Source organism: Protopterus annectens, chromosome 9.part0 (genome assembly GCF_019279795.1).
Source record: "Protopterus annectens isolate FY-2018-M chromosome 9.part0, PAN1.0, whole genome shotgun sequence".
NCBI lineage: Eukaryota > Metazoa > Chordata > Ceratodontiformes > Protopteridae > Protopterus > Protopterus annectens.
Genome location: NC_056743.1, coordinates 1,304,248,874 through 1,304,276,713, shown reverse-complemented (window position 1 = coordinate 1,304,276,713; position 27,840 = coordinate 1,304,248,874). Strand labels below are relative to the sequence as shown.

The following is a 27,840-nucleotide window of genomic DNA, read 5'->3' as shown; positions in this document are numbered from 1 at the left end:
TATTTCTTCACATAAACAGCAATACCTAAAGGCACAGGTTCCCCATTTTCCATATTGAGGGTTGCAGTTTCACAACTACCCCGTCACCAAGCACTTAGACAACTACTGTTAGTACGCAAAATAATATTCAAATCTTCCTGTACAGCTACCAGCAACATCATCTGATGCTTACTTCCAGACTGACCCCTTCACTCAACTGACAAACAAATATCTGAAACTTATAAACCAAAAAAAATCAATAGGGCACAACTTATATTCCAACTGTGTGGCGAAATTATGAAACTCCACCCTGATCCCTTTCAGGTCATTACCTAACAGTCATTCATTTAAGCCTTTACTAAAATAATTCCTTTCCAACTCTTGGCTCTGTTCCTGTACCACACCAGGCTAAAACCAACACTTCCCCTTTTCCACATGGTCTCATATTCTTTATGCAGACTTCCTTACTTACAGAACATTTTGACTCCTCTAGTAGCCTTTATTGGCCTATAACAGTCTACTACTTCACCATACTATGGTTTAGCATGCTCAAGTCAATATTTGCTCTCACCTGTGACTCTGCAGAGGGAAACTTTTACCTTCTGTCACCAATACTACTATTTTTTTTTCTTCTCATACCCATTTTGCATTTACCTTGTACATTTTGTTTTCTTTTTTTCACACTTATTTATCTCAAATAGGTGTGGTGGCCTTGGTTACACCATGACCACGCCTGACATTACCATTGTAGTCATCAGCAGAGCACATCATACCACTCCTGCTGTGTGCCTTCATTAGAGCATGACCACACAAGGAATACCTTGGTATCTATGAATTAAAGTGTGGTCAAACTATAGATGTTATAGATACATGGATTGCAATACCACAGTGTACTACGGTGGCTCTATGTAAAGAATAGTTATATCAGACTTTACTGAGGCAAAGTAAAGGCTGCATCTAGTAGTACTATTGTACACATAGTTAGGATATGACTATGCCTGGCTTACTGTCTTAACCATAGGTATAACATGGATTCACCCACTTGTAATATAGTAGATCTGCAAAGGATTTGGCTGTACCAAACCAGTATGGTTCCAATGGCATGGATGCACCAGTCTATACTATGCTCAGCAATGAAAGAAAGAGATAGTAAGGTGTGGCTGCACTACTCTGCATGAGGGAAACTGCTAACGTTTCTAGAAACAAATGAAGAAGTGTACCTATAGTTAGGCTAGAAACATTTTATTTGAAAAGGCATACTATGGATGCATCCATCAATACGTTAGTATTTAGATAGCTACAGTATAGAATAAACTATCTGGCTAAAAGACAAAAGTAGAAGAGAAAAAGGAACAGCAACAGTTGCTAAATTAAGGCTGGGATAGACCTCATGGTAGCCATTCAAAGCAATAATTGTTAGAGCCAAGTCCTCCATCAGCTGGTAGGGTGGTCAAGGCACAGTGAAGTCACTTGTCATGTGACTGATGCCTCTTCTTTAAGAACAGCATCAGACAACTGAATATAAGCTAGAGATTTATCAGTCTTCAGAGCCTTAACAAATGAGGCAAGACAAATATCATGGTTATAGAACACTAGATGATATTATATGATTGCTGCTGTTGTGATAGTAGACAAGAAAATAACCTGGGCAAGGTAGGACTGCAGGCACAGTCGTCCAAGATCAAGGTCCTACTACAAGCACTAGCACCAATGCAGTAACCTAGCTAATGGTTAATCAGTGAAGGTGGTGACCTAACTTGAGGTGCCTAAATCCTAAGAGTCCAGATTTGCAGGGGGGAGTCTTAACCAAGATGAGAGTTCGGTGAGAGAGTTTTTGTTTATCACCTGCCTTGACAAAAACAGCAGTGCTTAATTAAAAAACATGAGGGAGTGATGCAAACAGCTATGTTTCTACAGTATGGCAATACAGATGATGTGGGTAAAAATGGATAAGATACTCATCAGTTTTGGAGAGAGCTCTGTGAAAAGCTGAACACCACATTATGTAAGAAGTGTATGTTTAAGTTCAAGAAACAGGTTTTCTTATATTTGCTAAAAACTTCATGTCAGCTTTAGTTTACATAGTTTATAATCGCTTCAATCTGACACATCCACCTAAGATGTCCCCAGTTTACAGATTCTGACATTTTAGTAGCCATGAAAGACGCAGTAGTACCAACTACAAAGGTTAGGCAGGCAAAATTAATAGCATGAGTAGCAAGCAAACAGTCTGACTGTCAAATATGTCTTACTAAATGTCCCTAGTATCAACAACATGACAGCAAGGGGGTAATGTCTACAAGTGAAAGATAAGCGTTTTAATTTGTGAGTTATTTCAGCAAATTATTTTCATTTCATGGTGTTTTTCTGTAGATATTTTATTTGCATACTTTTCAGACCCAGTCCTTCATGAAATGGCTGGGACAGTTTCATTCCATTGATGTCACTTAATCACTCGCTGGGGTGGAAGCTTTACTTTTAGGTTAAATCATGTTTCTGGTGAAAAAAGCTAGAGTACACTGTGAAATGTAATACTGATATCAGAGACGTTGTGACTCTAAACAGACTAAACAGAATAAATAATACAGAAATATTTCATTAAGCAAGTTATGTAATACACTTCTGTGTTGTTAGAAAGCTCTTTTTCAGTCCTGCACAAGTAATACTGAACTGTTATGTGTGCCTTGACCACTTCTTGATATATATTTTTATGCACTTCATAGCACAGACAACATTGGACTGCACCACTGACCTACATTTGGAATGCACAGAACATTTTCTACCCCATAGTATCGGGGACATTATTTGATGGTCCTGTAGCTGCCCTGGGTCTTTTTGGTTATCTTGGTAGTTTCCAAGTGAACTACATGCTTCCTGGGTGCACCAAAATCATTTTCACACATCTGTTTTCATGAAATAAAATGCTGTGGCTGTGACATGTAGAGAGGAGTGTCAAGAAAGGGAAACAGGATGAGTCCAAAGAAATGGCATAGTTCAGGCTACTGCAAGTGGAACAGAGAGAGGGGAATAGTTGGGTAAGATACTTAGAGTGTAGAACAACAATTGACTTAGGAGGTTTTGAGGTGTTACAGGATGCTGGACATGCAGGAGAATGGGGGAGAATATAGAAATCAGAGACTAGTAGTTGTTGGGCTAGTCAGGTGAGAAGGAGTGGAAGGGTACCAGAGCGTTGGGGATAACAGGAGAATGTGAGATAGGGAGCAGTGGAAAAAGATAAGAAGGGGACAGCTGGGAGATAGGAGGACATCATTAGAGATACTGAGAGGAGTTCAGTCAAGTGGGGCAGAAGATAGGAAGACAGTGAAGCGAAAATGGGCAGAGAAGATATCAGAAACCAGTAAGAAGGAGAATGGAGAAACACAGAAATGAGGTGATTAGGAAAGGGATGATAAGAAGGCAGAAGACAAAGTGGAAGGACAGGGACAGGCAGTGATGACAATAGATAGAGGGGAAGAAGAACCCATGGCAGCCAGGCAAGAAGCAACATCAGGGGGAAAGCTGGGGGGGGGGGGGTGATCAGAGAATGGTACTCAACCAGGTTAGGAAGGATGAAGAGTCTGAATGCTCACATAGTCACAAGAATTACTGTAGGGAGCCAGTGGGGAGGTATGCAGAGCATGGGAGCATGGAGCAGCAAAGTCCTAGGAGGGAGCAGATGTGATTCCAGAATGTTGGGGTAAATAGATCACTAGGGGGTTATTGGGCAAGGGCCAAAGGGGATAAGGAAGAATATGGTCAAAGTTATTACCATCTCAGACCTCATCTTTTTCAGGACATGCATAACTGTGTCTAAGCTAACTGTAGAACTGGATAGTCACTTTGTTAGAAATAATGACCTGGATGAAGGAAATTACAGTGGAGACAGCCAAGCAGGTGGTAGCTTTGCCCAGGTATTTGTTGTAGTGTGTAGGTGAGTAGGGAGTATGCTCCTATACAAAAGGCCAATGATTAAGCGTTCTTGGGCGTTGGGTATGGAGCAAGGGACTGGGACATTGATGGGGAGAACCTAGAGGGGTGAGGAGATATTTAGAAGACAGAGGCTTCATTTCAGGCTCTCTAGAACTGCAATTCAAAAACAGGGTCCGGGAAGGCATGCTAAATTGACTGTGCCTTTAAACCAGAATGGAAAGTGGTACAGAAAACAGAACATCTGCTAAGGAGGAAGGAGGAAGTAGTAAAAGAGGATGAACCTTGCCAAGAAAAAAGGACAAAGGAGTAGAGGCAAGCAAGAGGTGAATGAAAAGGAATAGCAAGGAAATTGTGAAAACTAGTTACACTTGTGAGCTTTACGAACGTAGATAAGAAGAGAAAGAAGAACATCAGATAGGGATTAGACAAGAAGGTAAGGAATGGTGACAGCACCAAAGATAAAGCATGAAGGATGAAGACAAGGGGACTACGGAAAAGACCTGTAAATAACAAGTGCTAAGCAGGCAGGTGGAAAAGAAGAGAAAAGTAATTTGGCAGCAGAAAAGGAGAAAGAGTTGAGGTAGTACTTGGTAATCCCAGAATTCTAGGAAACAAGATGGCTCAGCAGGAAATGCTAACAGTGCAAAGTGAGACCAAGGTAGTTGGGATAATGGAGATGTGGGCTAGAGGGTGGGACATGTTATTATTGAGACACAAGAAGATGCAGCAAAGAGTCAGGGGTCAGAGAGAGAGAGAGAGAGATAGACAGACAGGCAGACAGAAAGAAAGAGAATGCAGAAAAATATGAAATAGTGTGCCAGAATGGGGGGGGGGTGGCAAAGAACAAAAAGTAAAACTTCTTAGCATAAAGTTAGTGTGCAAATGAGAGGATGGGGTAGAATCAAGGCACAGATCAGGACAGAGAGGTTTGTTATGATAGGGACCTCAATTTGCCATAGGCAGTCAGAAATATTTTACTATCCCAAAAGGTTCAAAGTGAAAGGGTTCAAGCAAAAGGAATTTGTGGAGCCAAGAAAAGAAGTTTATTCTCTGTAGGGGTGAAGATAAGGTGAGGCAATCTGCAAATCAGAGATCCTCTAACTTGTAGTGTCCACTCAACAGTAAAATTTACACTAGCCATGAATAATGAACCAGGAAAGGCCACAGAGTGTCAGAAAAGTACAGGAGGAGTGGAAAAACATAGAAAACTGTGAAAGGGATGTTTAGGGAGGTATGTAAAGGAGATAACATAATTTCTAAGGCAAAAGAATAAAGGAAACCAATGTGTTTCACAAGAAAAGTAAGGTCATTCCATAAGGGGAAAAAAGGATACACGATTGGCAGAATAAAAGAGAATGTTCACTGGGGACTTATGTGGAAGCTAGGAACAGGACAGCAAAGCAAATCAAGAAGGCAACTAGAGGATGGGGTGGAAATGAAGAAAAAGAAGCAGACATTAAGAGTAAGAAGAAGATCTTCTTCAAGTAGGTAGAGAAAGAAGGGAGGTGTTGATAGGAATTAGTGAAACAGTTTGGAAATGGCAAAAGCATGATGAACTCAAGGAACAGGCAAAAATCTTAAACTAATATTTTGCATTTGTGTCCATCAAAGATGCAGACAGAGGAATACCAATATGAGAAAGTGGGACACAGTTATAAAGGGGATAGTTAGCAATGGATGGGTGGGAAGTGCACTCACTGGCTGAAGAGATTTGAAGTAGATTAAAGTACAGTGTCAAAAGGGATCAAAATGGAATACTAAAAAAAGTCTGTTGTTATTTTGATACAGATTCTGACAAAGATATGTAACAGGTCTCCAAGGGAGTTATCCTGTGTAGCTGGGGGCATACAGCTGTGGTGCCTGTCTACATACCTCTCAACCTTTTAGTGCAAGAAATCTGGACAAAGCCTGACAAAATGAGGGGACAAAGGCCAAAAAATAGGGGCATATTTTAAATATTGCTCTTATACACTTAGAAAGTTACTAGAGTAATAGGGTTTGTTTTAACATACATTTCTCTGAAGGATTTGAAGTCTGAAACTCAAATGTATGTCATTATTTAGTGACTTCAGATCATCCTGTTGAATTGACAGAAAACCACAAATTTTATGAGGAGCAGACCAAAACTATGAGTCAAAAATCTGTACATTCTGTGAAAATCTGGACAGTTGAGAGGTATGCCTGTCTACAATGCTGGCATTAGGATTAGCTCCCAGAAAAAGACCTGCTGACCTGACTTCAGTTATGGACATAATGATGGTATCAGTGTTGAAGTTAACAGTCATAACATTTCTAGGACAAAACAGACTGCTTAGGTACCACCAGCATGGGTTCATTATAGGACAATCCTGTTAATCTAAGCTGATTAATTTTTATGACCTGGTTACCAGTGAAACTGAAAGAAGTAATGGCATGGTCGTGATCTATTTGGATTTCAGCAATGCCTTTAATTGAGTCCAATACCACAGGTTTCTTGCAAAGATGAAAAGGGTAGAAAGGATTTTGAACTACGCAGATGGGTATAGAAGTGGTTGGAAAACTGGGAACAAAGGATGCTCTCACTGGGGTAAGGTGGTAATATTCCTGGCCCTTCTGTGGTTTATGTATGACTGCGCACACAGCATGCAAAACTGGACCAGTTTATCTGAGGGTGACACCAGCACTGGGGTAATAGCAGTTGGAGAACAAGCTTGTAAAATGCTATGTCTTGGAAATGACAACCAAGGAACAGAATGCACAATTGGAGGAAGGCAGTCTGAAAATCCAGAACAAGGCAAGTGCATGGTGGTATTATTATTATTAAAATCATGAGTCAGAGTGAAATGGTGGCAGCAAATGTAAGTCAAATGCTGGGGTAATATTTAGGGGGCAGAATCCAGAGACAACACGGTAATAATACCCCTTTATAAGGCACATATAACAGCATAACTGGAGTATTTTGTCAATTCTGGAGTCTCTATAGTGAAGAGACAACAGTATTATAGAGGATATGATGGGCAGAGGCCACACACAGGCTTTAATACCTGCATTGCTGCCATCAATATTTCAGTGGACAGGAATTAGTACTATGGGGTTTAAATATCACCCTGTAACCTGTTATTATCAGAAGTACAACTAGCCTTAAGAGACTAGAATAAATGTACACCAACTTTCTGTTTTCACAGTTACATATTTTGGTGGTGGGGTCAGTTCCAACAAGGCATTACAATTATGTGACCTAGCCAACATCTTCAAAATAGTCAGCAACAGTGCATCTATTTGTGCAGAACGTTTTTTAGCTTTGCTTTTAAACTGTACTACATTTTTACAGTGGCAAATGCAGTTATATATATTTTAGCATATTTTCCTTCAAATATTATTTTTTTACTTATATTACCTAACCAGTTATTTACAAAACAGTTTAATCTGATATGCAGTTATATATATTTCAGCATATTTTCTTTCAAATATTCATTTTACAGAAACAACAAGAATAATACACCTTTTTCACTTATATTACTTAACCAATTATTTACAAAACATTTTAATCTGATATAGTTCTAATGCTAGTTCAATTTTCATACATTTTCCTTCCAAAAAAAGGGGAAGGGGACAAAAGAAGAGTTAAGGGCTCTCAGCCTTTATTATTGAAAAAAGAGGAGAAACAGACTCATGACATGATATAGACGCATAATGAAAAAAGGTACAAATTTCATGAAAATGCACTGGAAAGAATTGACATGGGATGAAGGAGGGGCATGGTTGTCAGATCAAAGGAATACCACAATGTAGTACTGACATATGGAAGTACATTTTCACACTAAGGGTGTTTGATAGGCAGAATGAGCGATTAGAATAGATGGTAGAAGCTGAGACAGTTTAAAGCAATGTGGGATTTCTGGAGGTGTTGGCAGCTGTCTTAGGCTAGTTAAAACATTCAGGCAAATTTACTGCAACAGTTATTTTTTCTATGCAAATGGGTATGTGAGTATCACTGGCTCAGTACTAGTCCTAGCCCTGGTATGTACTTCTCAGGCATGACTCATACAGGTTAGCTACTAATCCCCAACTTACTGGGTGTGAGATCGGGCTCACCAGCACAGAGACAAGGCGCCTGTCTCTGATGACCTTGGTTTGAGTAGCAGCTCTGGTATTGGAGGGCTGGCCCGGGAGGGGGAGGTATGAGCAGCTAAAGGCTTGCTTGCCTTCCTTGGACAAAGGTTGAGGAGATCCCTCTTCAGAAGCAGCACCAAGCAGCAACTGGGATAGCTAGAAGTCTCTCTTAAGGTGTGTGCTGTTACAGCAGTGCAGACAGGAAACCTATAAAAAGGTAACATGGGGAGAAAGTACAGCTGTGTACACTTACCGTAAATGTAGATGTTCGAGTGTATTCACTGTTGCAGTCATCGCACTTGGGTTATCCTGCCAGGGGTACCCCTCAGTCAGCCCATATACCAGAGGCTTAGTATTTCTGCGTTGGTTGCTGTTGCTCCAGGACTGACGTCAGGTCATCAGTGGTATAAAATCAGGCAGCTGATGCCATTACGTCAGTTTTTCTTGCCCCAAATGTCATGAACCTCCAAATAGGGAGCTAGGTTATAGTGGAAGAACACCACCAGAAGAAAGTAAATACCAAACATCCCTGTAAGGAGTGAGGAAGAGAGAGAAAGAGAGACAAGAGGGATGGGGGGTAGGAACCAGGACTGCAACAGTGAATACACTCGTACATCTACATTTATGGTAAGCGTACACAACTGTACTATGTTCATCATGTTTCACTGTTGCAGTCATTATACTTGGGTTGATTCCCAAAGCTAAAGAAAAGGGTGGAGGCAGTCAAGAAGACTTGGGGTTGGCTAGGATGCCCTGCAAGACTGCGGTTGCAAATCCTGCCCTGGATTTGGAGATGATAGGCAGGTGGTAATGCTTGGTGAAGGTATGAACAGAACTATGTTGCAGCCTCCAGGATGTCCCTGGTAGGGACCCCTCTGAGAAAATCTGCAGAGGTGGAGGTTGCTCTGGTGGAATGCATCCTGAACTCCTCAGGGGGCAGTTTCCCATGGTATTTGTAGCAGAAATGGATACAATGTGCTATCCATTTGGAGATTGTTTGTTTGGATATGGCCTTCCTCTCTGCCCCTGCTTCAAAGCAATTGGTCAGTTTTCCTAAAAGATTTAGTCCTATCCAGGTAGAATCTGAGATGTCTGTCCACATCTAGAGAATGCAGAATTCTTTCCCCCTTGTTTTGAGGATTAGGGAAAAAGGTGGGCAAATGAATAGATTGGTTAAGAGCTACACTGGACACAGCACTTTAGGCATGAAAGTTGGGTTAGTCCTGAGGTAGACCCTGTTAGCATGAAAAATTATGAAGGGCTCTACAGCCATGAGTGCTTGTAGCTCTGAAACTCTTCTAGCTGAAGTGATGGCCAGAAGCAAGGCTGTTTTCCAAGAGAGGAATTTTAACTCTCCTGAAGCTGCAGGCTCAAAGGGGGGGGGGGGGGTTAGTGTGAGTTTTTCCAACACAAAGTTAAGGTCCCAAGCTGGGGCAGGAGCTCTTCTGGGTGGCCCTAAATAAATTGTTAGCCCCTCTTAGGAACTGTTTGATGAGAGGGTGGCAATCAAGATTGATCTTGGTTTTTCCTCCCTTATTTTGAGTAGTACCCTTGTAAGCAGAGGTAGAGGGGAAAATGCATAGATTGAGAGGTCTACCCATTGAAGGATAGGGCATCCACTTTCCAGGCCTTTCTCTGAAGTTCCCTGGTGCAGAATTTGCTGAGCTGGTGATTGTTGTGGGAGGCAAAGAGGTCCACCTTTGGGGTGCTCCATTTCTGGGTTACAAGGTTGAAGGTGCTGTGGTCTAGCTGCCGCTCGTGTGGGTCTAGGAGGTTTCTGCTTAAGTTGTCTGCCAGAGAGTTTTTGGAGCTTGGCAGGAATTGTGCTAGCAGGTGAATTTGCATGGCTGAAGCCGTGTGCCAAAGGGTCATGCCTAGCCTGCAGAAGGGATAAGAGTGAGTTCCTCCCTGCTTGTTGATGTACCACATTACTGTGGTGTTGTCTGTTTTGATCAGTAGAGACCCCGGGGAGAGTAGGAGTCTGAAAGCTGTCAGAGCGTGCTGAACAGTTAGCATCTCTTTTTGGTTGATGTGCAGATGTATTTGATTTGGGCTCCAATGGCCCTGAATGCACCTGCCATCCAGGTGTGCACCCCAGGCATAATCTGATGCATCTGTGGTTAGGGTTTGGGCGGCATGGGGCTGTGAAAAGGGAAGGCCCTTGTTGTAGTTGCATGTTGCTGCCCACCAAAGAAAATCTTTCCTTAGACAAGGTATCATAGGTATGATAGTTTCCAGGTCCTGAGAGTGTTGACACCAAAGGCTTTTTAGGTACCATTAAAGTTTCCTCATATGCAGTCTGGCATATGGAATGAGTAGAATGCAGGATGCCATGAACCCTAGAGCTTGCAGGATTTTCCTTGCAGATAATTTGGTTCTGGTGGCTAGTTGAGAGAAGTGGCCTGTCAGATAGGCTTGTTTTTCTGGAGTTAGGAATGCCATCTGGGATGCTGTATCCAGTCTTGCTCCCAGGAATACAATTTTTTGAGTGAGGACTAGTTTGGATTTCTTTTCATCTATAGTATACCCCAGGGAGGTCAGTAGGTCCTTTACAAAGGTCAGGTGCAGTAACAGCTTTTCCTGACTGTCGGCCTGAATCAGGCAGTCGTCTAAGTGTGGGTTAATTTGAATATTCCTTTGTCTGCAACAAGCAATGGCTGGGCCAGGCATTTTGTGAAAACTTTGGGAGCAGTGGATAAACCAAAGGGAAACACAGAGAACTGAAAGTGCATAGATCCTGCCCTGAAACAGAGACATTTCCTGCAGGAATCCCTGATTGGGATGTGTAGATAAACCTCTTTTAGGTCTAGGGTGGCTAACCAAGCATCTTCGGATAGCATGGGAAGAAGCTGCTGGAGGATGAGCATTTTGAATTTTAGTATCACCAGGAAGGTGTTTAGAATTGATAGATCAAGTATTGGGTGCCAGGTGCCCTCTCTTCTGGGTACCAGTTAAAGACTGGAATAGAAACCTTGGCCTATCTGGTCTGCAGGAACAGGCTGTATTGCTCTCATGGAGAGCAGAGAATGGACTTGGTTTTGGGCCTCTGCCCACTGATTTGGAGGAAGATTTGGGAACCCTTTTGGGGTTGGTAGAGTGAGGAGATAAAATTTGTATCCCTGGGACACTATGTTGAGAACCCATCAGTCTTTGGTGATGGAGGCCCAGTTTTTTGTATGGGAGGAGAGTTTTCCTCCTAGAGGCACAAGCAGGTGGACAGAGGTAAGGGGTGGAGTTCTAAAGTCATTGTGAGTTCTTTCCATAAGGGGGTAGCTTAGCACTCCCTGTCTTTGATGTGGAGGAACTCCATTGCTTAGATCTCTGCATTCCCTGGGACTGCTGTCTGGGGGGTCTGCTTCCCCTAGGTCTTGTCTGAGCTGGCCTTGAGGGGGCTAGAAAGGACCAGTGCTTGGAGGGGCAATGCCTACTGAACTTCAGAGGCTGGATCTGCAAGAAGTCTTTAGCTGTCTGCATAGATTTAGCTTTTTCTTCCATCTTTTTTAAGACCTCTTCTGCCTTGGTGCCAAAAAAATTGTCTTTGTTCAATGGTGCATCCAATAGTTTTGATTTGACATAGTCTGGCAAGGTCTGTTCCTTAAGTCAAGCATGCCTTCTAAGTACAGAACCTGTGACTGCTGCCCTACAGGATGCTTCTAGGTCATCAAAGCCACATTGCAAGGTGTGTTTAGTAACTTGGCTTGCAGAATGCATAAGCTCCTGTAATTCTTTATTTTCTGCACAAGCCGGAAAGGTAGATATTTTTTATTTAAGTAGTTCCATTGTATGTTGCTGGTATTTCAGCATGTGGAACTGACAATTAGTGCTCTAATGGCAGGAGTTGCAGAGGTGTATACTTTTTTACTCCATCCATCTAAAGCTCGGGAATCCCTGTCCGAGGGGGTGGGATTCTTAGCTGTGGTTGCTTTCATTCCTTTAGGTCCTTGGGAGATGACCTCTGGGTCAGCAGTAGGATTTTTGAAAATAAATTTGTGTGAGTCAGGGACTCTGTAATACCTATCAGGTTTCCTGGGAACAGGTGGGAGAGTGTCAGGAGTTAAACTGGATTCCATAAAGACATCATCCACAACATCCAGGACAGGAGGAATGGCTAAAGGTCTGTGCTGTGGTAAATCTAAGAATTCCCTGAGTCTCTTTTCGGATTGAGGATAGTCCTGACATTCCCACTGGAAATGCTCCCTTAAAGTATGTAGGGTTTCACCAAATGAAAAATCCTCTGGAGGAGAGGCAGAAGGAATGGATTCATCTGCATCTGAATCCTCATAAGCAGGCAAGGGTTGCATGTCTTCATATTCAGAAACTTCAGAGTCATCGGACTCCTGATCAGATAAAACTGCTGGGGACAAGTCTCTTTTTCTTTTGGAAGGGGGTAGGCTGGATTCCCCTAATAAGCATGATAAAGTTTTCCTCCATTTTAAGCATCTGAGATTGAGGCATGGAAGCAGGTGCTTGACTAGATGTAGTGCGTACCCTGCACCTTAGAAACTCAGTAGTTTTAGAAAGAACTGAAGAGAATGAAAGAAGTCATCGGTTTGTGTCAAATATCGGTAGTGTGAAAAACTTCCTCAGAAGCCGGTGCCTGCTCAGCAGCTCTGGACCCATCCAAAGTAGAGACATCTGCAGGATACAGGACTCTGAACGGTCTCAGTAGCGGTCTGCAAATGCACAGAAACGGGCATCAGGGGCTGCGAAAGTGCCTCACTGAGGACCAGCGAACTGGTGACTAGCTTAAAGGAAGTATCGTCAGCAGTTTTGGACCTGTGCAGTCTGTCTCTGTCTCTGTCTTTATCCTTATGTTTTTTTCAGAAGATTGGTAGTCGGTGGCTTACCGAAGCCATTTCTGAATACGGAGATCGAGAGTGAAAATATTTAGCTACAGTAAGGGCCCAATGATGTATAGTTTTGGCGTTGAACAAAGCACAAAACCAACAGTGAGGGACATCGTGGTCTGGGCCTATACAGGTGATGCAGTAAGAATGGAAATCTCGGTGTAGTATTTACTTTCCACAGGCGAGACAATTGTTAACTTTTTCTGGTATCGGTTAGAGCAAGAAAAAAGGATCCCCAATGGGGTACTTAGCTTTAGAAGACTTCAACTTCAATTCGGAAAACGAAAACTCAGGTAGCGGTCAACTGGCACTCATGCAAACTGCTTCTGTTTCAGGCTCCTCAGCAAGAAAGACTGGTGAAATGGCGTCAGCTGCCTGATTTTATACCACTGATGACCTGATGTCAGTCCTGGAGTGACAGCAACCAGAGCAGAAATACTAAGCCTCTGGTATTCAGGCTGACTGAGGGCTACCCCTGGCAGGATAACCCAAGTGTGATGACTGCAACAGTGAAACACGAAGAACATCTCCTCTTGGTTACATCATAGATGGTTCCATTTCATGCCTCACACATGTCCCAGATTAAAAAGGAAGGTTAAGGCAAGAAACAAAACACAGTAAAAAGGTGATCCACCAAGGAAGATGGACACGGACTAGTACATTCAACCGTTGCCACCCCTGGTAATGGCTGAGTCTAGCCTCTTGTTCAGGAAGGAGCAGGAAAAATATGAATGTGGCAATGGGATGGGTTAGATTGTCAGGCAGGAAACACACAAAGAAAAGAAAAAAATTAATGTTAAGATACACCATCTCTTCTCAAAGTGGTCTTCTCACTCAAGGGAATCTAAAATGTTCTGCAGTGAAGTACATTCTTGTATTCTGCCACAAACAAACACACTTCAGGGATTGCTGAAGAAAATGGGAATTCCTTTTCAAGATTTATTTACTATATACATTTACTTAACCTCTATTTTTGACAAACAAAGACCTGTATTTAGGCTTGTGTTGGCTAACTGAATGGACAAATAAAACTGAAATAACTGACAAAGGACAAGAAATCTTCACCTAGTCTTCAGGAGTATAACTGTGAAGTCTGATTGCTTAAAGAAACTAGAAATAGGAGGAAAACCCTGGCCTCAAGTGATAAAAGTAACAGAAGGTCAAATTCATGGAAAAAAGTTGTGATTACAAAGAATCATTTGCAAATAATTCTTTAATTGGTGGTTGATATTTAGGGGAACCATGTACTTCAATTGTCAGTGGTACTACATGCATTATGGTTAACTTTCTCTGCTAAGAGTGACTTCCTTCAAGACTGCAGACAAAGGCTGTAGGCCTTCATTGTTAGAGAATTGTAATAATGATAATAATAATAATGTCAATAAGTTATAGTAGAGTTAATTCCTTACTTGTTGTAGAGAGGACTGTTTGTGAAATAATCAATCAAACAGGCATAGATGTATGTTTCTGGAAAAAAAGAAAAAAAAATTAGTTATCGAGGAAAACTTGACAGTCATACCACATAGAATGCAGAGGTAACAGTGCAATGAGAACATTGGGGTAACCTCACAGCATACATCAGGCATTTTGTGTGTGTGTGTGTGTGTGTGTGTGTGTGTGTGTGTGTGTGTGTGTGTGTGTGTGTGTGTGTGTGTGTGTGTGTGTGTGTGTGTGTGTTTGAATATTACTGTCTATTAATGCACTTCCAGAGAAAGCATGCAGGCAACCTGGTTGAAATATTGTACCATCTTCCTTTTTCCTTCCACCTGATTCTGCTTCTATGCCGTGGGTTGGTGCAATTCCACATGTCGATGAAGCCATTTGAAAAACACTTCCACATTCCTCCTGTCACAGGTTCATCGGATTTGGTGTCAATAAGGTTGATTACTGTTATATTGTGCTGGAATTTTATATTACTCATATAATTACCAGCGCTGTGTTTGAATAACATTAGAAAAGCCAGGGTAACAGCTTGAAAGTTGAAAATACAAATCCAACAATTCTGGCTACACCCCTGAGTAAATGTTTCTATGGTGAATATCAATTTACTCCAAAGTTTTAGAAGTCATGTACTGCATCTGAGTCTTATTTTTCCTTATCTTAAATTGAAATTATTGCTTGTTGGTCTTACTTTTACATTCTTTGTACAGGTTTTCAAAGAGAGCAGCGCCAACCATGGATTTATAATCCAAGTAAAGGACTTCTCTCAATAATCTTTCAAAAACACAAAGTACACTGACAACTCATGCAACCTATCACAACAGCTCATGTTTTTGCCCTTGTATTGTATCCTTTGTTAAGAATGTCTGAACTTTCTTGACACAAATGAAATGGCTGGTCATAATCTTCAGAATGCTGCATTATATTGTACACATGGTGTAACACAAAACTCAGTGGGCAATAATTATGATAACAGTTTGTACTGATTACCGCCTTAGCACTGATTAATAGTAGTATATTTGGGAACACTACAAAAGCTCAAAACCGCACAATACCAATGCCCACAATACTGACACCCAGAAGAATGAAACTTCAGAATCCCAACGGCGAATAATGGAGATTGCCGTATAGTGCATAAAGGTAAGTTTCCGTTCTCCCCACTGTACTGCAAACTCTGAGTAAGCATATTTAAGATACAGGGATGTGGGGGGTGCAGGGGGGCTTGCCCCTCTGCATACATGTTGTTATTGCTGGTTTTGGGGTTTTATTTTGTTGTTTTGTTATTTTTGGCATTCTGACGTTTCATTCTTCTGGGCGTTGGTATTTTGACTGTCGGTATTGTGTGGTTTTGGGATTTCGTAGTGAATCTGTATATTTACGTCAACATTAATTAACTAAACTGATCAGTTAAGGGCTGTTTGTTGCATGCAAGAACTGCAAATGATTGACTAAATGGCTAATTAACTAACTGGGTGACTGATTATTTGGTTAATATGGGAAAAAAGAACTGCAAGGTGATTCATAACAAATAATAGCAGTTTGGCTTTAAACAGTTTAAATGTGAGAGAAATTTAAATATTAATGCAATTTGGAAGCTTGCAAATAAGCAAGGTTGCAACAAAGTATTGATTTGATTGACAAAAGTATGAACTTACTAACTGACCATCTAAAGGGATAACTAATGAACTAATTTAAAAAAACATTGACGTGATCTGACAGAAAGGTAACAAAAAAGTAGACTTTTACTGAAATATAATAGCTAAGTAACAAAGCACAGGCAATCAGTCATATGACTGATAAAACAAAATAAAATAGGTGGTGACTTTCACTTACTAATGGATATATGATGCAGTGACTTGAATTTTTACACTATGCTAGTATGGAAACTTTTACCTATACATAACTACACAGTTTAATGAAACTAAATGTTATAGTCTGTTTAATTATAGTGGTTGTTGGAAGAATCAGGTGATTTGAGATTCAGTTACAGGTTGATAAGATATATTTGGTGTTAAGGGTCCATAATGCAATTCACTCAAATAGGTGTAACTTGAAAAGGTCCTGCATGGCAAAAACATCTGTGATATTTCAATGGCGCACTGCATCTTTAAAAGTTCACATTTGTATGTATTTTGGGAATGCCCATTTCTACCACTTTGTGTGTTTTGAGATAGTGGACTGGAAACAATAATTAGGAAAATGCCCACATAGGATTTTTTTCGAGACATAATCTTATTGGCACTGAAATAGGTGTATGACCTTTTATATTTGACAATTAGTGGAATAAACTGAGGTCAGAAAAACATGTTTACTGCAGACAAGTTTAAAATATGTGCATGAGTGCTTATAAAAATAGGTACTTCAAACACAACAGACAAGTACTAAAAGTTTTAACATGGTTCTGTTTTGATGCAACAAACACTTTCTACATGATATGGCTTGTTAGTTAGACTGGTGTTTCATATAACCTTTGAATAACTTGCAAAATAAAGGAACTTAGGATCTCAGCTCTTAGCTGCACACACCAGAGAGTTTAACTTTACAAGATAAAATGAGCATTTATACAAAGCAACTGCGAAACATCGTTTTTATAACTCGAGCTGTAATGTGCAAATGATCAGATGTTAGTAGATGAGACCTAAGACAAAGAAACCCCAAGCCAGTGCAACAGATAGGCTAATTTTAAAATGGAAGCACAGCAACGACACTATAATTAATTGCCTTATGTCTGCACTTACAGCTTTACTGGACATATGATAGTATGGTAATATGAGGAAGAAAGAGAAGCATATTGACCCATTCATTTATATTTTCAACTGCAATCACAATATGTGTTTCAGTCAGGCATTTTTGGGATTCATATACTGTAACAGTTAGCCTAAACAATGGCTTACATGGAGTGAAATTGTCTTCATGCACTCTACTAGTCATGATCTAGAGAATGTGATTGCAAGTGAGTCTATGACCCATCTGTATTACTTTCATGAATGTAACCATCGCTACTTCCACTATACAAGCACTCCGGCACTTCTCTTTGTCTGCCATAGTAGTACTTTGTCTCATGGTTCCGGCACCCTAAACAATGTTATCAAAATGCTGCACGTGAGATTGTGGTTTGAGGCTGACAACATCTGTTATATAGGACTGTCAGCTCTTTTAAGGCTTGTATTTTGTTAATAAATTATTGCAGTCACTAACAATGTGAGTGATGAGCTAAGAAATAGAACCAATTAGATGGCAGAACAATGCAGAGTTAACACAGCTGAATGGGGGAGTTGGACCATTACACTTGCTCTTTAACCCCCTTCTCTTTTTTCATCTTCATTTTCCCTCTCTTTATTTAACTCTCATATAACTGAATTCATTAATAAGAAACAAAATCCAATAATAACAGCACCTTTGCCCATCTTTATTACCTTAGCCAAACATCATTTAATTAATGAGATAGCATAAGGACTTCTAACAACAGATTCACATAACTGAATGATCCTGTTCCAAAAATCCTTAGTCCCTTAATACTCTTGAGAAGTGCAAATGACTCAAATTATCAAAGGCTGTTGCTGTAACACAGCATATAAACTCAGTATTTCCCTCTTCCCTTGAAATATTCCCCACGAACTCTCTAAGACTCCGCAGCAACTACTGAACATTCTTTCCCTTTGTGCCACACATCAATTTTTCTGAAATATTTCCTGCCCCCTTCCCTCACCCAACTTGCACAGTTTCCCTTAATAATTCTTTAAGATCCTGTTGTAGACTTGTGTGAGTATGAATTTTGCTACTGTGCAGCTCTGTGTTGTGCTACCAGCAATTCAGCAATTATGTTGTAAGCATGGTGGCGATTAATATTTCTTAGACAGTTTTAGTTCTAAAAATAACAGCAGGCATCAGACACCAACACTGAGTCAACCAAAATGGTCTATCTCTAACACTCAAAATACAGACCACTCATTCTTACAGGTGGCATTCAATCCCACTTATACGCTCCAAGGAGTCCTGCAGAAAAACTGTTAGATCTTACTCCTTTTTTATCTGCTACATCACTCCATCCAGCAATCATTATACAGTCCCTGCCTTCCCCGCCAAACTAGTATCTGCACTTTTTTTTGTCAAAAGCAGTCTTTGCCAGGCAAATAGCTTCTTTATAACAGCAATGCTTCAGTGTTGTCAGATAGAATTGCCTTGCCACAAAATCAGTTTCATTTAGGAAGGCAAAACAAGTAAAAATATCCAGCTAAATGGACCTTGAAGCCCTCCTGCATTTGAAGTACATTTGTTGGTGTATAATTACTGAAACCTGGTTTAAGGATGGAGAAAATACCCTTCTATAGCAGAGTTTTGCACCTACCATGCCTTTAGACCCAATGGATCAAATTTAACTGAGATTCAATTCAGCCTAAATACAACCAACCATTAGATTACAGTATGTTACAGGACCACTTCAATTACCCCCTCCACCCCCAACATACTGAATTATTAAATACATTAGATGAAATTTATCTACACAAAAAATCATTCTGAGAGACTTTAAGTGTCTATTGATTAACTGTGAGACATATACCTCAAATGTGGGCTACACCCACAAACTCCTTGATTTCATATACAAGTATTTTCTGTCTCAAATACTCAGACACCCACTAGAGGTCAAAATGTTCTTGACCTGGTCCTTACAAATATGGCAGCTATATCCACAGGTATGTCCTTCCCCAGTCAAGTCTGACCACAAACTGGTAAACTTCTCTTTCAAAGTCCTTAAACCAGCTGGGGTAAATATCACAAAATCCAAATACTTCAAATTTGGAAACTTCCAACAATTCTATAATTAACTCTCTAAGATCAAATATAAGTGTAAACCTTCAAAATGTAAACATGGCTAGTAGTAGTTATGCAAGCAAATTCTACAGTCACCTAAAAAGCTGTATAAACCTGTGAGTTTCCATCAAAACTAAGTAAAAAAGTGAAAGAAAAGGAAAGGAAAGGAAAGGAAAGGAAAGGAAAGGAAAGGAAAGGAAAGGAAATCCAGATGCATAAATAAACAATACAATAAGAGAATAAAGCTCATTAGAATATACAGCAGAACTAAAGGCCCACAAATCAAAATTAACATCAAAAGTTTATCCAAGATACTGAGTAACACCATCAGGAATACTAAAGCTTCCTGTGAACTTAGGCTAGTATCAGAAGCTAAGAATAATTGCACATCTTTCTTCACTTGCATTAAAATGTTGCAAAATAACACAAAACATTGCTCTGAACTCATCCAAAATGGCACTACCTACTATGATCCAGTGGATATAGCAAATATCCTGGCAGACAAATTCAATTATAACTTCACCCCAGAGACATCATAACCAAACCCATATATACCAAAGGGCATAAAACCTCCTATCAGTTGAAAAGAGCACTTGTTAAAAGTACTTAAAAAATACATTATCTATGGGACCTGATAATATGCCATGCCTGTTGAACAGCATTAAACATGCAATGGGTGACCCGCTGCTATAACTATTCAATCTGAGCTTATGTCTTCTTTGTCCTTGAGGTTTAATGCATGGAATTTGTGATGCCACTTTATAAGGGTGGCCCCACCATGGACGCTGGGAATTATGGACCCATCAGTCTGACTAGCCTCATCTGCAAGACCATGGAACAAGTCATAGCAAACATGGTAAACTAAGATATAGAAAAATCTTATAATACTTGACTCCCAGCAGCTTGGCTTTACTAAAGGTAAATCCTGTTTAATGAATCTGGAAAAGTTTCTTTGAGAGAGTAATGCATGCAATGGACAGTGGTCATGCTGTCCATACAACATACCTCAACGTTGAAAAAGCATTTGCCAACATTAGCAGCAAGCTAAATGGACACTGAATTGATCCCTATGTAGTTAGATGGATGGCAAATTGACTGAGGGACCAAACCCCCATTTTAAGGGAGGCAGGCACAGCCTTGGACAGTATGGAAATAACTAGTGGGGTACCTCATGGTTCCTTGCTAGGACCTTTGCTATTTGGCATATATGTCTGTGATCTCCAAATCAAAAATCAGGAAATCTGGTTAATCAAGTTTGGTAACAATTATAATCTGGGTAATCCCCTTCTAATATGCAGAAGCTACAAAGGGAACTTGCACATGCTAACAGCTGGTCTCCTTTCCACCCAGCTTATAGTATAGAAAACACCCAGCTTTAAAATTAAGATGTTGTGAGAGACCCTGGAACATGGGTAGATAACTCCCTCTCTTCTGACCATAATATTGCAACAGTGGTCAGGAAATCCTTTTATCTGGTAAAGCTGATTGGTATTTCCTTTAGGTCCAAAGAAATCCTGACACCTATATATTCTGCACAGATCAGGTCCATCACAGAATGCAATGCCTCCTTTGGGACGTACTTTACAGAACATATCAAGTGGATAGAAACCCAACAAATGTTTCTAAAAGATGTTATCCATGAATTCAGTGTCCTACAGACTTCTTAGAGACAATTTGTGCCTTGCCTTTCAGGCCATCAGGGATCCAGCAGTCCAAAACCTCTTACTTCCCCAGAAATCAAACCGTTTTCTGATCTCTGGAACCAGAGATCTGAATCTGCTTCAGCAAATAAACAAATCATAGTGGGCAGATAGAAGCAGTGTGACACACTATCTTCCTTTAAGAAGGAATTAGACAATTAGATGGGTATTCATAAATTCAGCCCTGATATGATTGACCTATCGGTCCTTGGATAAGGAAGCAAGGTCTACAAGTATGTGTTGGCAAGGTGTAAATGGCCACATAGCCCAGTTGCCTTGTACATTCTGTGATTCTGTCATTCTATAACACAGGTAAGTCAGTATTTAGATATTGGCAATGAGCAGTTAGTATGGCCAAACCTATTCAGACAGAAGTCTTCCTTCCTACAGCTCTCAGCCACACCCCCATTATATACACAAGGAAGTAATAAAGAATTGTTGGGACACTTTTTCATTTGATACTTTACCACCACCCCATGCAGTGACAATACAATTGTTACCTCACCCTCCAACTGCAGTACTGGGTGTGTAAAAAACTACCTACCCACAAAATCAGTTCAGTCTAAGCTTAAAAAAGAAAGATGCAAACAAAAAAATTATACTGCCAAATCGAGGTATGCCGGTATTCACAATCTAGTACTGCAGCACTTAGTTCTTCCTCGCAGACACTGTAATGCATTCTATTTCTCAGTGCAGCTGACAATCAGAGCCCAAGAAATCTTTCAGAAAATCTTGCAGAATCATTGAAGAAATTACCCCTTCTTTATTGGTTGAATCATTCTCCAACAGTCACAAAAACAAGTCTGCAATTTATTACTGATGCTGCATATAGCTGACAGCTGTAGTGTAAAAGACAAAAAATTATATAAAAAAGTAGTTTTGAGCAATGGTATTACTTTAGCAAAAAAAAAAAAAGTGAGGTTCAATGTTTGGATCTCTCCTCATAGGCATAAGTTCCTTTTCTCCTGCTCCTACTTCAGTAGTTTTCATATACATGACTGAAACTGGGCTAATCAGAGAGGTCTGTTAATGACAAACAACTTAACCTTTCTGCTTGGGGCACATAAACACACAGCATGACCTGTTACTATGAGATGTGGCAGAAATGAGATCATACAGTAACCAGAAGCATAACTAGGGTGGGTCGAGAGGGACAATCGCACGAGATGCAACGTGTTGAAGTGTTGGGAGGGTGTAACTGGCCACCCATTATGCTGTTTTTTTTTTTTTTTTTTTGGCTCTTCAGTTGAAGAGCTACCTGGGGTGAGAAGAATGGATGTAATGATGGCTAGACTGTAATGATACTCTTCAGTTGAAAAAGCTACCTGGGGATGGGAAGCTGGCTTGTGGTATTGGCACAGGGGCTGATTGAACTAGGTATGTCTCTGATGGTAACAGTTACAATGTGATCTTGTTCCTTACTTCTAAAAGTCCTTTAACTTGTATGGGCTTTTTTTACTGTATATTTCATTAGTACAGATAGAACGCTAATGAAATAATTAAAGCTGAATTGCCCTAAGAATGGGAATTTTTTTTTTTTTTTTGATTTTAAGATCACATCCAGGATTTGTGAATGCCTATATGTGTCATTGAGCTTGTTTGCACAATGAGCTGTGAGAGACAAGCTGTTTATGATTCAGCAAACAGCAGTACAAGTTATGGCCAGCTGCAAAACAAGGGCTCGCAAAGGAATATACTAATGACCAAATAAAGCTGAACTTCATGCTAATGAAGAAAATAATCATGAAAGAGCTATTCAGAAACATATAAAATGAGTACAAACATGTTACTCTCACTTAAGCTCTGAATTCCAAGGAGTAGCATGTGCAGTTTATGAGTCCTGAATTAAAAATGCATAGGGCATGCATGGAGGAAGTCTCATAGTGCTGGAAAAGTTTGTATTTCTGCTGACTCATGAGGTCAGTTAAAGTTATATTTTGAAATTCAAAGCACGTGATGATAACTGAGTATGTAAAGCTTACAACACAGATGTGATGGATTAAATAATTAAAACTTTAGCTGGAATAGCAAATATGGAAGAAGTTGGGTGGGATAATGACTGAAAGGAAGTTCAGCAACTGCAGCAGTGTTCCACTGATGATAAAAAATAATCAGATTGATTGTCAAGAAAAAAAGTGAAGTTTGGAAAAAGTCACATTTAGTCTGTGGTATTTTTACTAGTAGTGACTGACATTGATGACAATGAGTTTTTGCATGTTCAGCCACAGCCAGATCCAGTACTAGGTGACCTAGGCAGTTGCCTAGAGCCCGTTGGCTTGGGTTCCACCACAAAATTTGGATTTCTTCTTTAAGAACACACTCTGCATGCATTACATTTCTTCTTTAAGGATGCACATAGAATGCATCCTTAGTAGCTTCTGTGCATGCCTCATACTAAAGATGCGCACACACTTAAACATTTTAGTGGAGCAAAGGATTTTTATGGAGAACTGCCATTCCAAATGGAACAGATGAGCAACCACAGAGAATGGAGTAGGTGTTTGTGCGTATGTGTGTGTGTATGTGTGTGTGTGTGTGTGTGTGTGTGTGTGTGTGTGTGTGTGTGTGTGTGTGTGTGTGTGTGTGTGTGTCTCTGAAATCACCCACTTAGGGATAGCAGGTTGGTTAATTTATTCAGGCTCAAACCCTGTAATTGACTACATAAGACTTAAGCCTGAATTATCTACGCCAATTTACCAAATTATCATTAGCAGGTGCATTTTCAAGGACTGAGGAGTTTCAGTGCATTTTTGAAGAATGTTGAATTTCAGTGCATTTTCAATGAATGCTGAGTTACAGTGCATTTCCAAGGACTGTTGCGTTTCTGTGCATTTTCAAAATGAGGAGTTTTGTGCATTTTCATGGAATATTGAGTTTCAAGAGAGGAGAAGTTTACGGGTACTCATACTAAATCTGTTTTCAGTGTGTAACTGGTTTGCTTAGCAAATGGCCATTATCAGTGCTTGTGCTATAAAATTTGAAAGCAGTTTTAGTAGAACAACAGATAGTGTACTTGCCTTTGGTGCAGAAGGCTGTGGGCTCTACTCCCACACAATGTAGATGGGGTGCTGATATTGCAGTGGCCTTTAAGAGGGGGATGGAGGAGCTACACTCCTCATTGGTCCTCCTTTAGATGAGATGCCCAGTAAGTATGAACCTGTTGCCAGTTTGACAGCCATTCCCTATTGCAATATTACCAGCTTACCAACTTTTTAAATGTAACTTTGTAACTTGGGTGCTGCAGCAGTTAGCATTGTTGCCTCACAGCAAGGGTCTGGTTTGATTCTCAGCTGGAGAGCTTTCTGTGTGAAGTCTGTATGTCCTCCCTGCATTCACAATGGTTTCCTTGGGGTGCTCCAGTTTCCTTCCACATTCCAAAGACATGTGTCTGGAGCATTTCTCCCTGGCCTCTGTTGAAAATGGGCTCTGACCCAATCAGACTTTCCCAGTAAACAAATGTTAAATAAATAAAACTTGGGCAATTTATTTAACAAGGGCACCAGAAATTGAATTTGTACATGAAACACTGAAATGTAAAGTTGCTTGCAAGCAGCAACCTCTTCATTGGTTATAGTTCCCTTTAACGTGGAATTATTCAGATGACTTTTACTTTTACAGAGATTGTGTATATTGACTGGTATTGGTGGATTGTACTGACAGAAATCTGAGTGTTCTTTTGTGGCTGAAATGTTCTGTAATGGGTAGTTTTGTCATTATTGATCCATACATGTTGTTTCATTGTTTATTGGAAAATGTTCAAATCTACAAGTTTAAAACACACTCTAATGAGTGGTGCTGTATTATACAAGAAATATAATTTAATACAATCAGGATGGTGCACCAGAAAATGCATTGGTCCTAAAAATGTGTGCAAGGGGCTTATGGTTTGAAAACAGTTCAAAGCTAATCTTAATCCACCAGTGACCAAATGCATTTTCTTTGAATGTAAGTTTCAATGGCATTTCAATTAATGTGAGTTTCAAGGGTAGACAAGCTTCCTATCCATGCTGTCTGTTTTCATTCTGAGACTGTATTGTTTTATTTGTCAAATAGCTATCCATGCTATAAAATGTGAAATAAAAGTTTAAAATATCTCTATTCACTGTAGAAGTAAAGAAGAAAATAGTGTGCAAACTGATAGGCCTGAATGGTGTTTATGGTAACTGGGGAGAAAAAGCCAAGTAATGAGACACTGGAATGGATGGTAGGAGGATGCTGGTGGGGGAGGGGCTGTTGTGGGGGGCTGAAACAGTACCCTGCCTAGGGCCCCATTTGACCATGATCTGCTCTCTGCTCAGCACCTTGCCATGGTGCCAGTGAAGCAACAGGTATATGAAGTGCAAAACAAACAGAAAAGTTGGGAGGTTATGTTCCCTCTGTGCAGTAACAGCTAGTTCCACTAGAACACAATGTTTATGATAAACAAAATTGTTATTTAAGCAGGATCAACCTCCAACTCACCAAACATTGCACAAGACTGATTATGTGGGCAAACAGCCCTTATCTAACTCTTGTGACTGCTGTATGTAAGAAAATCAAGAGTATGATCTGGACACATCATGTTGTCAGGAGGAAAGGGAGAAAAGCGTTGAGGAGGATGTGGATGAAGGAGACATACCTGGCACTACGAAAGATAAGAATGCCAAAACTAACTAAAATAAATGATATTCCACAGAGAACAAGATGAGGCACAATATGTTGCATTCCAGAATTAACTAAAATAAGTTGTACTCCACAGAAAACAAGATGAGACCCAGGAATATGTTATATTTCAGAACTAAGTAAAAAATAGTACTCCACAGAGACCAAGATGAGGCCCAAAGTACAATGCATTCCCGAACTAATTAAAAAAGTAGTACTCCACAGAGCAAAATGAGGCCTAAGAGTATGTTGCATTCCAGAACTAACTAAAAGAAGTAATTCTCCACAGAGAATAAGATGAGGCCCCGAAATATGTTGCAGTCCAGAACTAACTAAAAGAAGCAGTAGGCCTAAGAATATGTTGCATTCCAGAACTAACTAAAAGAAGTAGTAGGCCTAAGAATATGCTGCATTCCAGAACTAACTAAAAGAAGTAATTCTCCACAGAGAATAAGATGAGGCCCCGAAATATGTTGCAGTCCAGAACTAACTAAAAAGCAAGCAGCCTAAGAAGATATGTTGCATTCAGAGAACTAACTAAAGAAGTAGTAGGCCTAAGAATATGCTGCATTCCAGAACTAACTAAAAGAAGTAATTCTCCACAGAGAATAAGATGAGGCCATGGAATACGTTGTAGTTCAAAACTAACTAAAAGAAGTAGTACTCCACAGAGAATAAGATGAGGCCCCGGAATACGTTGCAGTTCAGAACTAACTAAAAGAAGTAGTACTCCACAGAGAACAAGATGAGGACCAGGAATATGTTGCATTCCAGAACGAATTAAATGAAGTAGTACTTCACAGAGAATAAGATGTAAGATGTGGTCCAGGAATACATTGCCAAAAGCAACATTACAGTGTAAAGTACCAGAGGGGTGGAAATGTCTAATTATAGATACAGAAGGAAGACAGGACTGGGCAGCAATAGGCGAAAGGCAGCCATATAGTGGTAGGCTTCAACAGTGTGACATACCCAACAGATTACAGTCAACTGATTTTTTTTTGAGCTAGTTGGGAGGCATGGAGATCTGTAATAATCTGATTGCTAGAATGTAGCAATGCTCTTCACTTGAAAAGCTACCTGGTGTTATTGGCACAGATACTGATTATGCAAGCAACCCCTCTGATGGTAACAGTTGCAATGTGATCTCATTCTTTGAAATTCCTTTAATTTGTACGGACATTTTTTTTAGATTGTACATTTCATTAGTACATGTAGAATGCAAATTAAATAATTAAAGCTAAAGTACCCTGCGGATGGAGAGTTCTTCCTTTGACAATTAAATATATTGGTATGTCTACATACATATTATTAGGAATTTGACTAAGAGTTTAAAAAAGACTATTAGAGTTACTAAGGCTTGGCATCTGAAGCCAATAACAATTACAAATCTTTCTTTCTTTATGTTAGAAAACTAAGAAACAACACTTAACAAAGTACAGAACTCATACTACATGGGAAAAATCTACTCATATTTGCCAAGCATTGCCAATACATTAGCAAATAAATTTAGTGCAAATTTCACTACTCTGATGACTATCCAAAAAAGCACTATGATACTCGTATCTCTCACCTCAATCACTAAAGAACATTTATTTTAAGTGCTATCCAAGACTAAAAACACTTCTTCCATGGGATAAAATAACATACTGTTTGTAAAATAGTACTTAACATGTCCTGGGGGATCCTGTCCATAAGTTATTTAGCTTAAGCCCTGCCACAGCCCCAGTCCCAGAAGTATGATATAAAGCACTGGTGATGTCACTCCATAAAGATGTCTTTACTACCAACCCTGGGCACTACAAGTCCATCAGCCTGACAAGTCTCATTTGTAAGGCCACGGAACACATTATAACGTATTTGATTAACACAGACATTAAACATCTCATCAGGCTAGTTCTGTAACAATTTGGTTTTGTAAAAGGTAGCTCCTGACTAATTAACTTGGTTAACTTCTTTGAGAAGGTAACAGAAGCTGTTGACAGTGATCACACCTGTACACACATCCTACCTTGATTTGACAAGGCATTTGACACCCTGCCCCATGCTGGCATAACTAATAAATGAAATGCATTACAAATAGATCCAAGATGGACAGCCAACTGGCTAAAAGATAGAAAACATATGATGTGGGTAGCAGAGGCAGTGTCAGATAAGATGAAGATGACCACTTGTGTCCCACAGGGCTCAGTGCTGGGACCACTTTGGTTTGATATTTACCTCTCTGACCTATAGTCTAAAAACCAAGACCTATTACAGTCTAAAAACCAAGACCTATGGCTAACCAGGTTTACGGATGACTGCAAATTGGGAGTCATTCTCAAAACCCCTCTGACACAGAAGTCCTCCAGCAGGAACGTTTTATACTTATAAATGCCTGGTGTATTGAAAATGGACTT

General features: G+C 40.0%; 1 protein-coding gene across 2 annotated transcripts in view; it reads right to left on the bottom strand.

Annotated features, from left to right (window-relative positions):
- The window catches only part of LOC122812027 (cytosolic purine 5'-nucleotidase-like), a 563,563-nt gene that overhangs the window by 328,610 nt on the left and 207,113 nt on the right, over positions 1 to 27,840 (bottom strand). For both annotated transcript variants that reach the window (XM_044084264.1, XM_044084265.1), the window contains one exon: positions 14,258 to 14,315. In XM_044084264.1, the coding sequence (XP_043940199.1) occupies positions 14,258 to 14,315 (58 nt within the window). The remainder of the gene's footprint in view (positions 1 to 14,257; positions 14,316 to 27,840) is intronic.